Source organism: Notothenia coriiceps, unplaced genomic scaffold, assembly GCF_000735185.1.
Source record: "Notothenia coriiceps isolate Sejong01 unplaced genomic scaffold, NC01 NC01_scaffold00005053, whole genome shotgun sequence".
NCBI lineage: Eukaryota > Metazoa > Chordata > Actinopteri > Perciformes > Nototheniidae > Notothenia > Notothenia coriiceps.
In genome coordinates, this window is record NW_011337754.1 from 1,184 (window position 1) to 16,933 (window position 15,750).

Sequence of the window (15,750 nt, forward strand, 5' to 3'; positions counted from 1 at the left end):
CATACACCAATCACACAGTTGGTGGCTCAGTAAAACCAAGGATATAGCCATCCTAAACGATATGCCGACGAGACATCTGAAGATTAAAATAACAGTTTTTTTAGACTAAAACAGTTTGTGTGTATTCTTGTCCTGTAGTTTCCAGGCTTAATACATATATATTTAAGTACTCTCTAATAATATAGTAATTGTCAATGATAATGTTGTGGCACTTTTGTGTTTAAAAAAATATAAAATAGGCCATTCTAAGTTATAATAGACCTGCCAGACCTGTTCATCATGTAATCTGCCTAATCAGCGACCTTTGCTGAGGTTTACATAACTAAATGTGTTTCATTTAGGACAGGTAATCAGATAGCATCTCACGAAAATTAGATTGGAGTGCACTTCCCAGCGGTCACACATGCTGTAGTGTACAGTGACGGAAATAATGAGAAAGACCAGAATATTATCAAATAAAATCACTAAATTGTATCATGTATTACAAGGAGTTACATAAGGAGTGTTTTATGACAGGTAAAAGAAGAAGAGTATTAAAACCTGTCTGCGTGCACAGAGGACAAAACACAGTAGACAGTTAAAGGGTAAGGAAAAAAATCAAACTTGAGTTAATAGATGACAAAAAGCTGTGATATGTTCAGAAATGTCCCTCTGAGTTTCTCTTTCTGCAGTCTGCCTCTCACCAATCTTCAGAGCATCGTCAGCTGTGTGGCAGGATAGATAAGAGGATGATCGATTTGTTTTGCAGCACAGACAGACAGTCAACCTTTCACTGCTCAAATGTAATTACTCAGAACAAGGGGAAAAAGATGAGAGGATATATGGGACAGAGCTGAGGAAAAGAGATACGGTCTGGACATAGAGATACAGATGAGGAAATGATTAATGAAGCAGAGGAGAGATTCAGAGAATAAGGGGGTAATACTGCTTGGTGTGTTTGGTGTCTGGTCCTGAGGAGTTTAAAAGTTAAGGGGCTTACTGGTAATAAAGCCTACCCAGACTCCACCTGTAACATCTGCTGACATCTGCTGGACTCTCTGTGAACTTTTGAAACTAAACGTAGCAAACACTTTTCTTTTTGGCAGCCACTACAAACACTGTTCTTCAGAAACGTCCTATGGCCTTATTTCATTGACTGGACAGAGGTTCAGTTTATTTAACCCAGCAGAGCATGAACTGAACGCCCTCCATTTGTATCCTTTCAGGAACATCGAGCTTTGTGTGCCGCTCTCTGCCTCCAGCCACGAGGTCACTCTCCATCCATTTGTGAACAGCATCCTGCAGGTTGCCATGGTAATTCATTTTAGCAGCAGCATTTCAGGTCAACAAGGAGCACTCGAACACCAACAATGCACATAAAAGGATATCTGTCTCCCTATCCACGTCTATCTGTGAACTGATGTATCGTTATGGAGATAATAAGGTCATCATTTCAACAGCTGTATTTTTGACACTACTGTCACAATATCAGATTTACAATTCAATATACATATACCCCCTACTTGGTACAATTATACCTATTGTGCTATCTTCAGTTATAGTTTGAATATTAATTAACATTAGAAACAGATTTTACAGAAGTATTTTAACATTTCAAATTAAAAACGTGGGGCCAAATCTTACACAGTGCTTAAAGGTGCACAAAATGAAGAATGGGGATTATACCCACTATCTACCCACTTTGCAGTCTCTCAAATAGGGGACCATTTGTACTGTCAGCATGAACAGGAATAACATTAAGAGAGACCATTATAATTATACTAGCTTTGTTTTAAGATTTAAATTATTTTTGGAATTCTACATTATAATTAAGGAACATACAAAGAGCATGAATAATATGGATACACAAGTGAAAGTGTCTCTGCAAAACTTTCTTAGTGGTTTCCATCACAGCATGTCATTAAACTTTCTGGCACAGTGAGAACAGATTTAAGCCAAAGACGCAGCAAACAGCGGGGTCTCTTCCCATCATGCACCTCTTCTGTGCTCCAGTAAGTGGCATCTATTAAATGTCCAGGTTTTGTGAGTTTTTGTTGATAACCAGCACCATGTGCTGTGGCCCAAACTCCCACAGCAGCCACATGATACAAAAAAAACCCTCAGTTTTTAGAAACTGTAAAAGGAGCCGTGGGTGATTCTTTGAATCAAAACCAAATTTCTTGTGATGCTCACTCTGTCCAAAAAAATGATTTACTCGCACTTGTGAATAGAACAAAAGACAAAAGACAGTTATGTCAACAATAAGATATAGTGTATTAAAGCAGATTAAAAGTATTCAGACTACAGCGCATGTAAGCACACATGTTAAATCAGCAAACAAAAAGAGTGCATGGACTGATGTGTTTGTTCGAGTTTATATACAATGGAGTGAAATCTGAGAGCATTACTTTATGAAAGTGTGAGTGTAATTATGTCTGTGTGTGAGAGAGAGGTTTTAACACATAGGTAAGCCATATTCTCAAAGTGCCTTTACAATACTACAGATGGTACAAAGGATGTGGTGTGGAGGACAGAGGGCCGCAGAGAGGAGCAAAGCTACAAAGAGAGCGTCACCTAACCTCCGTCTGATGTGTGTGGTAGTGTGTGATGATCTGTGTGTGGGTGAGCATGCTTATGAGAGTGTGTGTCTGGAGGGGGCAGAGGGCGAGCCTGAGCGCCGCTGATGGTGTCGGATAAAGACGGAGTTTCCACCACGTTGTCTGCTGGATACAGCTGCATCATCCCCCCCTCCTGGCCGCCCTCCTTAATGCAGGGCTGGCAGCTGCAGAAGAAGATCCTCTCCACCAGCTTATCCACGTGAGGAGACTCTTTACTGCCCGGGCAATCCAGAGTCACCTGTTCACACACACATGCATTTATGTTAATACAAATACATACGTCATACAGACAGAGAGAACAAAGGAGAGAGGGAGAGATAAAGAGGGTTTTCTTTTCATATCAGGAGTTACAAAGTAAATGGCCACCGGAATCCTGATCTCATGAATAGAAACTGAACTTTGCATTTGGCCGAATTGGTACTGAAATCCAACCCTTTTTGAATGTTTGGCCTGACACGACTTTTCATATCTTTGAGGATGGAGGAAATATTAATTAATGTACAACTTCCATAAATCGTTTTCGAATGTATTTTCCTGCAAAAAACTATTACTTATGTTACACACAGTAATTATACCAACCGAATAAATGTTTTGTCAAGTAATAACAATTAAATTGTTGTAAATCACGTTTAACTGGTATTTTGTGTTTTTTTTTTTTAAATGTAAAGTTTCTGAGAATTGTAAATCTACCAATTGTATTTATAAAAATGGGTGGATTTTTATATTTTCGGATAACTTAAATTGTTATTCTTAAAGTTAAAGTTGTATTAAACTGAGTTTTTTGAGCAACTGTTGCAGTATTATAGGTTACCATTCGTCTGAAGGGTTGCCTTTATGTGTTTACATAATTAACACCGACAATAACTGTTCAATTGGTAAGAAAAAGGAATTTTCCATTTTATTCGGGACGTGTATTTTATTTGGTGGTTTATATACTTCATATTTATTGAGATAATCAGATTTGTACACTATGTACATATTTGTATATGTGGATTGATGAGTGGATGTGTTTTAGGTCAAATTCTTACTCCCTACTGTTGTATTTGATTGCCAAGAAAAAGACTGCACGAAGATTATATTCTTACTAAATATGAAATAAACAGAATATATAAAACCTCAGTGTTGCACAAGCTCTTCCAGACCTCACACAACTTCCCCTCACTGTTTCCATTATTCATTGAAAATGATCATTCAGCAGTTTTATCTTAATCTACCACCAAGTGCCAAAGCAGCATGGAGCAGTATCCTCTTTCATGAGAGCTGACTTTGTTTTGCTTCAAACTGAATTTTGTTTAAAGTCCTGCAACAACAATCATAACCACAGACATAAACATCAATTTTCAGATAATTAGAAGTAAGGCGAGACCGTAAATGTGATTTCTCTAGAACTGCTGAAGCTAAAAAAATAGTTGGAAGATTAATTAATCCATCAGGTAACAGCGTTGCACTCCAAGAGATACAATATTTCCAACTGAAACACGAGGCGGGCTCACCTGTGGTCCCACCCGCCAAGTCTACCTGGCAGCTCTCCAAACGACATACACCTCACTACAGAGGCTTTGTTGTCGAAAGACTGGATTCCTTCTGGCTAACAGGGACAATGAACTTTAGAGGAATATAAATACAGGATGTAGGCCCATAGGAAACCGCAGACATTCTGACATAAATCTATTCAAAAGTCTCAATTTCTGTGTTTCTTATCTGCTTTGTGCAAGCCAGTGAACAGGATTCTTTTATGTTGGCAACCTGTGGTTTTGCATGGGGGTTCGACAGACTGGTGCTGGTGTGCGCTTGCTACATTAGCTAATGGTGTAATAAATCTTACCACTTCCCACTGTGACTCGGCAGGCATGCAGGAGTCACAGTGCACCAGGGATTCGGTTGACTGTGGGAAAGTGTTGGGGACGCTGTAGCTGAAACACTGGCCCAGACAAGCTCTGTGAGGAGGACAAAGTGCATTATTACATGATTAATTGCACAGCCAGTCTGTTCATTCCTGTGTAACCTGGGGATGTCTGGTACCCTCAGGCCAAAGACAATATCTGGAATGTTTTACATAAAACCTAAAGGGAAGAAGTTCTTATAATGCCAGGTAAATGTGTAAAGCATTGAATTGTATGTCTGCATCTGCTGCTGCTGCATGATGAAAACAGTGGGCATATCATGTTATAATGACAATACAGCAAGGACTTTCCATACTAGCAAGCCCGAAATAGCTTATAGCTTCATTGTTCTCCAAAAATGTATAAAAACACATTACTAAGCTACTGGAGCCCACTGCTCCTGGTACTAGGATGGGTTAAATGTAGAGAACACATGTCACTGTGTGTGTGCTGTGTGCTCTGCATGTGTGACCATTAAAGAGGGTTTCTTCCCTCCAATTCTATTGGTGCACTGGAGACATGAATATCTCTCCTGTGTAAATACTCCCCAGAGCAACAAATAATCTCCTATATTTGTGTTCTACTCCTGTTGAGTATGTTAGCTAAAAGGTACAGAAATTCAGATATCCTCAGTGTTACCTCTAAGACCATGCCTGCAGTTTCCTAACATTCTTTTATATTTATTCAATGCAGTTTTCCAACTATGCAGGCATGATTAACATTCATTTTGAGCAAGTTTAGAAATCAACATGCAGAGTTGAAACTTGCTCGGCATAGTGTGAGTAGTTTGTTATTTATTCAAGCTTCACACTGTACTTGTAGGGTTATGGAAGGATTAGCTCTGCCTCACAAATGTCAACTCACTTGATTTTATCTTTGAGGATGCAACATTATTGACATCTAGACATTCTGCATTATTCACTTTTTGAGTTGCAGAGAAATTGTCAGACAGAGAAAGAAAGAGACAGAGAGGGCCTTCATCCTGACCTGTTTTGAATAGAGCGAGGCTGACATCCTGTGTGCCCGACTATCTGTGTGATGTTCTTGGCCTCGCACCAGGCGCTTTTGTCAGGGAACAGCGCCAGGCGGTTGATGTGGGCAGGCGGTGCCGCTGAATACAGTGCAAACAGTGCCCAACAAATCTGAATCCTCTGCCACATGACTGCACCTAAAGGGGCGTAAAACCAGTCAGCAAGTTAACGCTCTGTTAACCTTGTTCCACACAAAAACACAAATTACAAAAACTAGTGCCACTGATCTGATGTTGCCGAGCTGTACAGTACATTTTGGACTTCACAGATCCACGGACATGTGGATTGGCAATTTCCTGGTGATTAGTAGCTTTCATGTTTGGCTCATTATGATTAAAAGATACTTCTTAATGGCCTTTATGTATCACCAGCGGCAGAGAGAACATAATGTGTTAATATTGTACCAAAAGAGACAATACGATGGGGGAGGGAGGCTAAACTGACTCTAATACCAAGTCTGCTCTGTTTCATTCTCTTCTTTAAAAATACCTCAACCAGGCACGTCATTTACAACCTACAAAATCGTTTTCTCCTGCTGCTTATAAAAAAAGGTGTCTCATGGTCACCCACGTCGACTACTTCACACATTTTTTAGCACTTCCAAATGTCTCTGACACAACAAACCATGTCTATGACCATAGACCATGTCCATGAGGGTGAAGACTTAATTGAAATAAAAAATATAAATGTACCTTTTCTATGTTTTTTGAAAAACTTCACATCTCAAAGTTTAGGCTAACATTATGTTACTTTCTTTAATCCCAGCAGACACTACAAGACTAAGCACCTATAACCAGAGGTGGAAGAAATACTCAGATTATTTACTTTATTTGTAATATAGTGTAAAAAGACTCTGTTAAAATTAAAAGCATTGCATTATAATTTGTACTTAAGTAAAAAAGTATTGGCATAAAAATATACTTTAAGTACCAAAAGTGCAAGTTATACAGAATGGACCATTATCATCAAATGTTATTTTATTATTGTATTACAAATTCTTGGAGCATTAATCTGTGCTCTTCAAAGTTGTACTTTGTTAATAGTGGGGTTTAATTGAATTACTTTATAGTGTACTGTAGTAAGTACAACATTTGTAAAGAGTAAAATATAAAGTAGTTTAATTTGAAAATAAAGTAAAGTAGCTACAAGCTACCTCAACATTATACTCAAGTACAGTATGGCTACTTCAGTAAATGTACTTACTTTACACCACTGCGTATAACTCGTGCAATACATTACCCTTCCAAATAGGCTATGTAGCGAGTTTTACGATAAAAAAAACTACTTGTTTCCCGGACATATTATATGGCTTAAGATTCAATTAGATTTTGAACAATTGTATAGCCGCAATCTGTCACAGGACATCAGCTCCCAGTAACGTAATGAACATTAACGCCGGCCACGGTTCTGTTTAACGGCTGATAGGCCTACATGTTAAAAGATTTCAAAATCTTATTTTGTTCCCATTCTTTTATTCTCACACTTTAATAATAACATATTTAGTCGCCCAAAGTGATATCCCCCCGGCGAATTACGGGGTTTCCTTCGAGTAACTTCCTTTATTGATACTGTCTATGGTTACTTCGGAAGATGGGAGAAATTGTTCCTTCATTTTTAAACAAGTGTCGCAGCTAAAGTAGACTTACGGATGAAAACTGGCTAACCTAGCTAACGGTTGGTAGAAAAACGACTGTAAATTGAGAAGTTACTTCAAAACTTTAGTTAAAAGTAGTAAAGTAACTTCCTGAGTAACGTGCTACAGAAGTGGTCTTACTAGAGAAACTTACCAACACTGACTCTACAGGAAACAGCCGGTTGAACACAGCGCTATGTCCCGCTGAGCTGATCGAGCCCCCTCACCGAAGCCTGAGGATGCGGGTTGCGGAATACCTTCGTGCGCTGATAATCTCCAGAAATATATGAGCACTTGGTCAGCTGCAGGAATACTTCAGAGCCCAGTCAGTCATAAAAGAGTTACATGCATCACCCGGGAAGAAAAAGAACCGTGCGTCCGACGGGGAAGGATGGGGAGATGGGGTTAGTTATGAGCGCTATCTCATCCCAGAGTCCATCAGACCGTCCCTCCCCTTTGTTCTCCTCTCGGCCAGTGTTAAATTCTCTCGTAACTCCACGGAAAAATACTTTCCAAGTTGTTGTCTTTTGTTGTAAAACTCTGTAGCCGGGGTTAGGCGCGGTTGAGCCCACAGACTGGAGTCCTGCTGTGCTGTTTCTGGACGAAAGAAGACGGGGAGGAGGAGGGGGGACTCAGGGGAAGGTTTGAAATGTTTCCCAAAGTATAATCGAGGCGAGACCCCAGATCAGATTTACAGGGCATAATGCAAATATCATAAGATTACAAAATATTTACAGCCATGCGTTAACTTTGCAAAGAGCCTACATATGTCATTGCTTTACTAGCCTATGTTTTTTTTTCGATATACGTTTGACATTGTGAACATGCAATGCAAGCTGTAAAGCAGATGTGAATCAATGCCCTGATACATTTCTCTGATTCCTTTAGGAAATTATATCAACAGCAGGTTAACCATAAACTCATGACAACTTGATCTAATTAAGGCCCCTCAATATGTTTGGAGTGAAACCACAGACAGACTCATGAGCACGAGTTGCTTCAAGGCATGATGTTGTTCCCTGGTTTTGCTGACCTGGGAGTTCACCCCTTTGAAATCTTATTTTAAAAGGAATACGGGCAAAGCTATTGGCCGCTTAATATTATGATACACAATTCAGATCTTTGGGCAAAATGTAAGTGTTTTCTCTGGCTCCAAATAACTGTCATTAGCAGTGTTTTCAGCACGAAAAAAAAAATAAAAAAATAAACTGATTACAACGACATACGTAAAGTAAAAAGAAGAGGAAACAAAAAATACCAATGACAACTATCAACAACAGAGGGACATTAAAGAAGTCCAAACATTATATGTTTAAGAATTAGTTGGCCGAAAGATTTGTCTTTACTTTAGCCTATATATATATCTTTTTTTTTTAAAGTAGATAATAAAAGCAATCACAGGGACCTTTGTTGTGCATTACATACTTTTAATACCAATAATTTAGTTATTCATAATTCTACAAATACTTTTGGCTTACAGACATTTGGTGTTTTTTTATAGTGTGGTCTATGTTTGAACACAAAGATCTGAATACGTGAGCATCAGTAGCTCAAAGCTCGAGTCATGCAGCAGCACACAAGGCATGTCTGGTCTTATATTTCATGCCAGACCTTCACCAACACTGACTGGACCGTTTTGAGTTATTAAATGAAAACATTTTATTAGCATTATTAGACTTGTAATTATGATTCACCAAGGAGACATTTCAGACAGGCACAGACAAGTATGGCCTATGGGTTTCGACTGCCTTGTTACATCTCAGCGGTGTCACTGGTCCCCCTCACACACCCCATTCCTGCACTTCATCCTACCTGCCTACAGGTGTTCAGCCTGGCTTGTGTCCATAAGCACCCCTAGCTGCCTCACGCTCCACTTGCAAACAAATATTTTAATGGACAGGGGACGAGTGACATGGCTTAATTTCTGGCTTTGCTCATTATGTGCTTACATTGCTGAGAAGGCTGTTACTGTGATGGAGAGGGAAAATGTGAGTGTGTGTGATAGTGAATGCACGCATGTGTCAATGTTTTCTTTGATGTGAAGTGTAAACCATGTGTTATGTTCAGAGTGCAAAGTGCAGAACTCACCTGTTAGTAATAAGACCGAGCTCCAGTCCAGAAAAGGCATTCCTCTGCATTCCACAGATTCTGCTTCACCAGGGGGTTGGATAAACGTGTGCGCCTGCAAACGCTCACACAAACAATCCCTCTTCTCTCATAGCAGGCCCACGCAACTACACATAAGTGATCAATCACACTCAAAACAATCTCTCCAAACAGACTGACGGCCAACGAATACACAAGATGTCAGAGATTCTTCTTGATATGGAGACGTGTGCTTTTCTGACTCCCTGTGAAGAAAACAGTCACAGCAAACACACTTGTCCAACAGGACTGCAAAATGATTGCATACTGCGTAAATCCTTAATCTAGCTTAAGTTAAACTTGGGCTTTGTTACTTAGGAATCAACCCATTATGGTATCGAAAGAAACACACATCTATAAATGCGAAATCCATATGAACTAACATACCTTTCTTTCTATGCATTAGTCTCCCACAAACTGTATGTTCTTCTTTCTGTGCAACTTTTCATCCTCCCACTCTCCAACAGGGCTGCAGATGCTGAACCTGGCCCTCATTCCAAAACAGCAGGAGTTCAAGTCTCCCAGCTCATTAACAAGCACAATTGCGTCCCACCCCAAACCACATTTCGTTCCCCTCAGAAAAACACAAAGAGAAAGAGAGAGAAACAAAGACAGATTTCCAGAATTGCTTTATTAAATATACACTGACTGCCACTTGATACACACAATGTTCGCATCATTGATCATTAGTGCTAGGACAGAAATGAGCAGCAAAATAACAACAAAAACAGACAAGCTTCTTCGTGGCAAATCCTAATCATCTGTAGTCCTTCATTATTGGTCCTGTAAATAAGCAAACAAATATTGTTAAAAAGTATGATCAGTGCACAAACCTTTAGTAAATAATACATGTCATACACTCTGCTTACCTTAACCATGCTGCCATGAACCAGGTATGGTGATCTTAAGTCATGCTGGCAGTTAGCGTATCCCATGCCCAGTCCCAAACCTGAACCAAGTGAAACAGGCCATGTGCGACCTGAGGGAGAAACTCAACCATAAATTATGTTTAAAAGTAAAAAAAACATGCATTTAAAAGTCTATCTTAAAAAGGAGCACTTACGTTTGAAGAGAACGACAGAGAACAAAACACCAAGACCAAGGCCAGTAACTGCAAAAAGTGAGAGAATAACAAAGTAAGAGTGCTGTGATTAAAATACACTTCCAAAAAAATATTTCACTTGAGCACTGAGGTAATGTGATCATGTCTGATCCAACATAAAAACTAGCTGGCACAGATTTAAATCTGTTGTAATGAGGTCAATGGGGTGCCGCTATTATGTTTGATGCAAGAGTTGGTAAATAGCACAAGTTAGCAAGACATTGCTCATTAGGAAAAGAGAAGGAGAGAAAAAGCAGAAAGAGCACAACCTTCCAAGAAAGAAAGAAAATATTAAAAAGGGGTGAAAGGGAGGGGGAAATCAGCTAAAATGAGGAACGACAGTGTCCATGAGGCTGAAGTACAAAATAAATGTAGGTCAAAGAGTGCAAACATGTGCAGGTAAGCAATGTCTTGAGCCAGTATGGTCAAGCGGAAGGTAAGTCGGTGGCACAGGAGTTGTTTGAAGTGTTGAGACCGGAGTGGGATCTTGAGGAGGAATGTGTTTGTGCGTTTAACTTCACCTCGCTGCAGGACACACCACACCCAACAGCAGGCCAGCCAGCACAGAAAACACATTAAAAAAAAACATCTATTTGGGCCCCTCCGACTCTTAATTGGATTCAGAGAGCTATGCAGCATGACCGAACCAGAAACCTCAGACTGTTCTCTATTACACAACTTACAAATGTAAAACAAGACCACAAAAGACCCCGCACGCCCTCACTATCCTTGCAGATCTACAATAAATCATTTTCCTCTGCGTCCATTTCAAGCAGAGATTCAGTTAGATTTAAGGTTCTCCGTCTGTTGAAGCCTCAATGTTTCTTTACTCTTGAGCCAGAGCCGTTTTCAAGTCCCATGATGTTCCACTGAAAGTAATACAGTTAAAGCATTGGCAAAATATGAGGGCTGATCAACATCTCCTTTTGGCCTCTATTCTATTTGTCTGGACGTCTTCAAGTTGGATAGATTTGGGATGTGAAGTAGAATGAACTGTATAACCCAACACACTGAACGTACTCCCAGAAACTATGGTATTGTTTTTCCTTTGTTCATTATCTAAAGTCGTTTTTCCAAGTGCTTTGGGAACGGGATCACTAAAGACATTTATTTTCAATCACTTTGACTTAGTGAAATATTTTCACTTTAAATTAGCCTTAATAAACAATAGCTGTGACCACTTACATGCATGCATCCACACACGTTCACACACACACACACACACACACACACACACACACACACACACAACAACCACATATACACACACACACACACACACACACACACACACACACACACACACACACACACACACACACACACACACACACACACACACACACACACACACACACACACACACACAACATTTGACCAACTTTCAGCCTCAAAGGGTGAAAACAGTTTGCTGCATGTATGGTATAACAGACATTGCAATTTTCAAATGTAGGGTTAGGATTAGGTATGTTTCTTTGTACTGGAGGGGACCATATTTGCACAGCTTGAGTGAAAAATATGACTAAGTGACAGTCATACTGCAAATGTAAAGTAATATAACTTATGTATTTTAATTGTGCAGCCCTTCTTTCTTATGACTATTTTATTTCCAGTTTCCAGAGGAATTGGTTGAAGTACGTTTTGTTCCACCACTTTGTTGTCAGTAAAGCTCATCATCTAAAATATGAATTGCCACATAATTGTTTTAATTTAGTGCCATCTTCAGGTCAACATGTATTTATTTACTTATCTTTGAAATACTTTTGTAATTAAAAAAGACATTCTTGTCAGCCTCAGCTTTGTCGTTTATGCTAATTGGCAAATACTAGCATGCTAAATGCTATCCTAAGTAAGTAAACATGGTTAAAAATACTACATTTTAAACATCAGTGTTAGCACTGTCATTTGGAGCGTGTTAGCAACACACATGCAGTGAATATTATTACTGTCTCACTAAAATACTGTTGACTAGTTCCTCAAATTAAATGGCATGTTTCAAATAAACAAAGTTGTTTCCTGTTATGAAGAGGATGTTTCTGATTGTCCCCCTCTCTTAATGCAAATGCAATTCACTCTTCACAAAAAGAAGTTGGATTTGACTTCTGTCTTCACTTCTATCACTGGCCAGTGTTTATTTATTTGGCTCTTTTCATTTCCTGTACAGTGCAATCCCTTTATAGGATATCCAACAGCTTTACCACATAATCTAAAGCTGTGGCACTAAATATAAAATGTAGTGAAGAGGCACCAGAGGAAACCCACCTTTTATCTAATGTCATGGTCTTGTTTATGGTACTAGTGCCTGATACTGTGGGAAACATGCTTGTCAGGAACCGGCCGATTGCTTGGCCTGTGGTATTGCTGCTTGCAGTTTTTTTAATCAACTGCTTACAAAAACCTCTTTACACTTGACACTAAGAAAAACATTTGCCATAACATAGTTGCGTCCCACCCCAAAGGTCGTGGCTACTCACGATTGGAAACAACGTTGAAATAAACTAACGGTAAAAGAAGCGTTTATCAGAAATACAAAAAAATAGGCAACTGCCTTGGCCCCAAACTAAAAAGGCCCATAAACAGCTAGATCGGTTTTTAATTTGTAATATAATTTAAATTACAAATATTGAATTATGTTACTGTAACTTGTACCACTAAATTACCTAGTAAAAGTTTCCCCAAGCCCACAATTCAACAGGATACTACTACTGTGCCCTTCTACTTCAATGGATACCATTGTACTACTAAATGTACCTCACAGAGAAATGTTTCTGGTTATATTGCAGATCACATTTAACACATTATTAATTCAACTATCAAGAATTGTTTTAGTGCTCTGCCTTGGCGTTATTAGTGGTATAAGTTAGTAAAGCAAATGTAACAAACTTTTATAGTCATTATTCTTATCTGCAGGACAATATGACAAACAAATAGTTTTAAAAAAACTATTTAGAGTTCACAATATAAAAACAACCATTTTGCAATGGCTGAGTGGCAGAGTTACTGTGGGAGTTAAGGTTAGAGTTATGTTGTATGAATAATATATTCAGCATCCTGTCCATGAGGGCCCATCTGCTGCAGACGGCATGTTTGACTCATAGACTGGTTTGACTCCGCAGGGCCTTGATGCCCCGCCACACGCTGCTGCACAGTTCACTTTTGTTCCCATTTATTATTATTGAATGTATTGCATGTCCAAAAGTCACTAAATTTGACAAGGCATTTCTTGGTACCCCCTGGCAATACACCCACCAAGTTTGAAGGCCTGAGAACAACATATGCTGCACAGTTTCTCTGGCTACCAGAGACACCTTGGCACAGCTGGCAGTTTGCTACACGGTGAGCTCAAAGAAAATCTACAGTGCAGATGTTTTTACTCACAGCGAGAACATTTTTTCATTGTTCATAAGTTGACGTCATTAGGTTTATTTTGGGATAGATTGTTTGCCAGTCCAAGTATTTGAGTGCTGGATAAATGCTTTTCCAAATAACCATATGAGCTCTGCATTAAGACCCTATGAGGATGTTTAATCAGAGATGACAGGTTGAGAGATGACCAGAGACAATAGAGGAAACCAATAATCTATTATTTTGAATACGACTTGATTTTTGCCCCAGTTTATTTTGCAGTGTAACTGATGGAACACTAAGCTTTAACTATTGTGTGGCCCTTATATTTGTCCGTATATGGCCTACAATCCAAAACGTTTAAATGTGCAGTGATTTATCAGATTTCGCCATTTTATAGTGTGCATTTGATTTGACTTCAGCCTCAGCACCTCAGTCCACCTACACAAAACAGGTGCCTTTGTTACTGTGTAAACCCTTTATGTGGGCTAGAACCATAGGCTAGAACCTCAAAACTAAGAAGTTTTGACGTAATGCTCCTTACGGTAAAATATTGATTAAAGGATGAGAGGAGACACCCTGGGAATCAGGACAATAAGTATCAGGATGATGTAGGCAGAATTAACCTTTACTCTGTCTACCGATGACTTTGTTCACATCTGTACAGTCTGTTAGTCGAAACACAGACTCTAGCTTGTACCTTAAGGATGTCTCCTTTGATCATATACATTTCCCCCTGAAATAATATAACTGATCAGTGTAATAATGTCCATTTAGCAGACAGGTTTACATTTGACCTCAGTAATGTCCCTGCATGGTGACAGATGTCGCGGGAAAAGGACCTCAACTGAAGTGCAGCACGACTTATTTACAGTCTGTAATAAGCTGCAGAATACCTAATGACTGCATTAATAATAACGTAACAGATATGATGACATATTTACCTGTTTTCACGGCTGTATCAGCAAGACAGCGGTCCCATTTCCGTCCATGTACGTCAGCCATGTTTTCAGCTGTAAGGAGGAAGCTCCGTAAAATATCGCGAGAAATGAAAATCACGTGAACACACCCCACCACCACAGCCTCATTGAAGTATTTATGCACTGTCAAACTACAAAACACATCAGCATTGTTGTGTTCTTTAACCGTTAATTTTACTCAGCTTCTTAAATAACATTTGACCATATAATAGGGTATGTGAGGTAAGGCCTACTCGATGAGTCTAAACCTTCCTGTTTTGAATTTATATATAAATTACATAGGCTATTAACCTATTAGATTATTGTCACATTATTTATTTTTTACTTTGACATCATTTTCAAAAGTATTTATTCCTTAAATAAGCTCTTGAAAATGAAATTGCTAACTTTTCTGGTTTCCCAGGTTGTTCAACATCAGTGTTTTCGGTAAAAGTTCTTCATATCACAACATTTATTCGTAATATTGCACATCAGATACTGATCTGAAAACTATAACTACTATGTTCCAATTCAAAGTTATACGCAACAATAATATAATGTAAAAAAATACATACCTTTCGATTAGCGCCCATTTCCTTATGTTTTTACTGGAAAATAATCTAGATGTGGCATATTTTGAGAAAATAATTTGAGCCACACCTTCTTTTAATCAAAAACATGACTTGTTCTTCAAAAAACCTTTGATAACAAATCATTTTGAGATTGTTGCTGGATTTCTTCTCTCATGAAATGTAGGCGGACATCCTTTCCACTCAAAGTCAATAATATACAGATGTCTAAAGGCAGGTTTCCCATTTACAAACAATCCAGGATGCAGAGGAGCTTCAGGGTGGAAAGAAAATATGGTTTATGTCATAAAAGCCTTGATATGGAGAATGTTCTAAACAAATAAGAAATATTGTTGAAAAATAAATAGGACCGGGTCCTGAATGCCTGTTCTTTATGACACACCTCACAATAGTTAACCCCAAGACATATGGCTGACATAGACACAGTGAAAAACATGAACCCTGACAACTGGAAATGGGGACAAC

General features: G+C 38.9%; 2 protein-coding genes across 2 annotated transcripts; both read right to left on the reverse strand.

Annotated features, from left to right (window-relative positions):
- Positions 1-2,232: 2,232 nt before the first annotated feature.
- On the reverse strand, positions 2,233-7,731 carry nbl1 (NBL1, DAN family BMP antagonist). The gene is made up of 4 exons (XM_010768067.1): positions 7,299-7,731; positions 5,468-5,648; positions 4,423-4,534; positions 2,233-2,835 (listed from the first exon to the last, which is right to left on the reverse strand). Exons 2-4 carry the CDS (start codon positions 5,638-5,640, stop codon positions 2,554-2,556), a joined length of 567 nt encoding a protein of 188 aa, XP_010766369.1. The 5' UTR covers positions 5,641-5,648; positions 7,299-7,731; the 3' UTR covers positions 2,233-2,553.
- Positions 7,732-9,901: 2,170 nt separating this feature from the next.
- LOC104942779 (MICOS complex subunit Mic10-like) lies at positions 9,902-14,794 on the reverse strand. The gene is made up of 4 exons (XM_010768068.1): positions 14,681-14,794; positions 10,353-10,400; positions 10,159-10,268; positions 9,902-10,072 (listed from the first exon to the last, which is right to left on the reverse strand). Exons 1-4 carry the CDS (start codon positions 14,739-14,741, stop codon positions 10,064-10,066), a joined length of 228 nt encoding a protein of 75 aa, XP_010766370.1. The 5' UTR covers positions 14,742-14,794; the 3' UTR covers positions 9,902-10,063.
- Positions 14,795-15,750: the final 956 nt, after the last annotated feature.

What these genes read in the sequence shown, in the direction of transcription:
- nbl1 (XM_010768067.1), bottom strand. Translation starts at nt 5,640, where the DNA reads ATGTGGCAGAGGATTCAGATTTGTTGGGCACTGTTTGCACTGTATTCA. An exon ending in CCTCGCTCTATTCAAAACAG is followed by an intron (nt 4,535 to 5,467) that starts GTCAGGATGAAG and finishes TCCTCCTCACAG; the next exon opens with AGCTTGTCTGGGCCAGTGTT. An exon ending in CCGAGTCACAGTGGGAAGTG is followed by an intron (nt 2,836 to 4,422) that starts GTAAGATTTATT and finishes GTGTGTGAACAG; the next exon opens with GTGACTCTGGATTGCCCGGG.
- LOC104942779 (XM_010768068.1), bottom strand. Translation starts at nt 14,741, where the DNA reads ATGGCTGACGTACATGGACGGAAATGGGACCGCTGTCTTGCTGATACA. An exon ending in TGATACAGCCGTGAAAACAG is followed by an intron (nt 10,401 to 14,680) that starts GTAAATATGTCA and finishes CACTTTTTGCAG; the next exon opens with TTACTGGCCTTGGTCTTGGT. An exon ending in CTCTGTCGTTCTCTTCAAAC is followed by an intron (nt 10,269 to 10,352) that starts GTAAGTGCTCCT and finishes TTTCTCCCTCAG; the next exon opens with GTCGCACATGGCCTGTTTCA.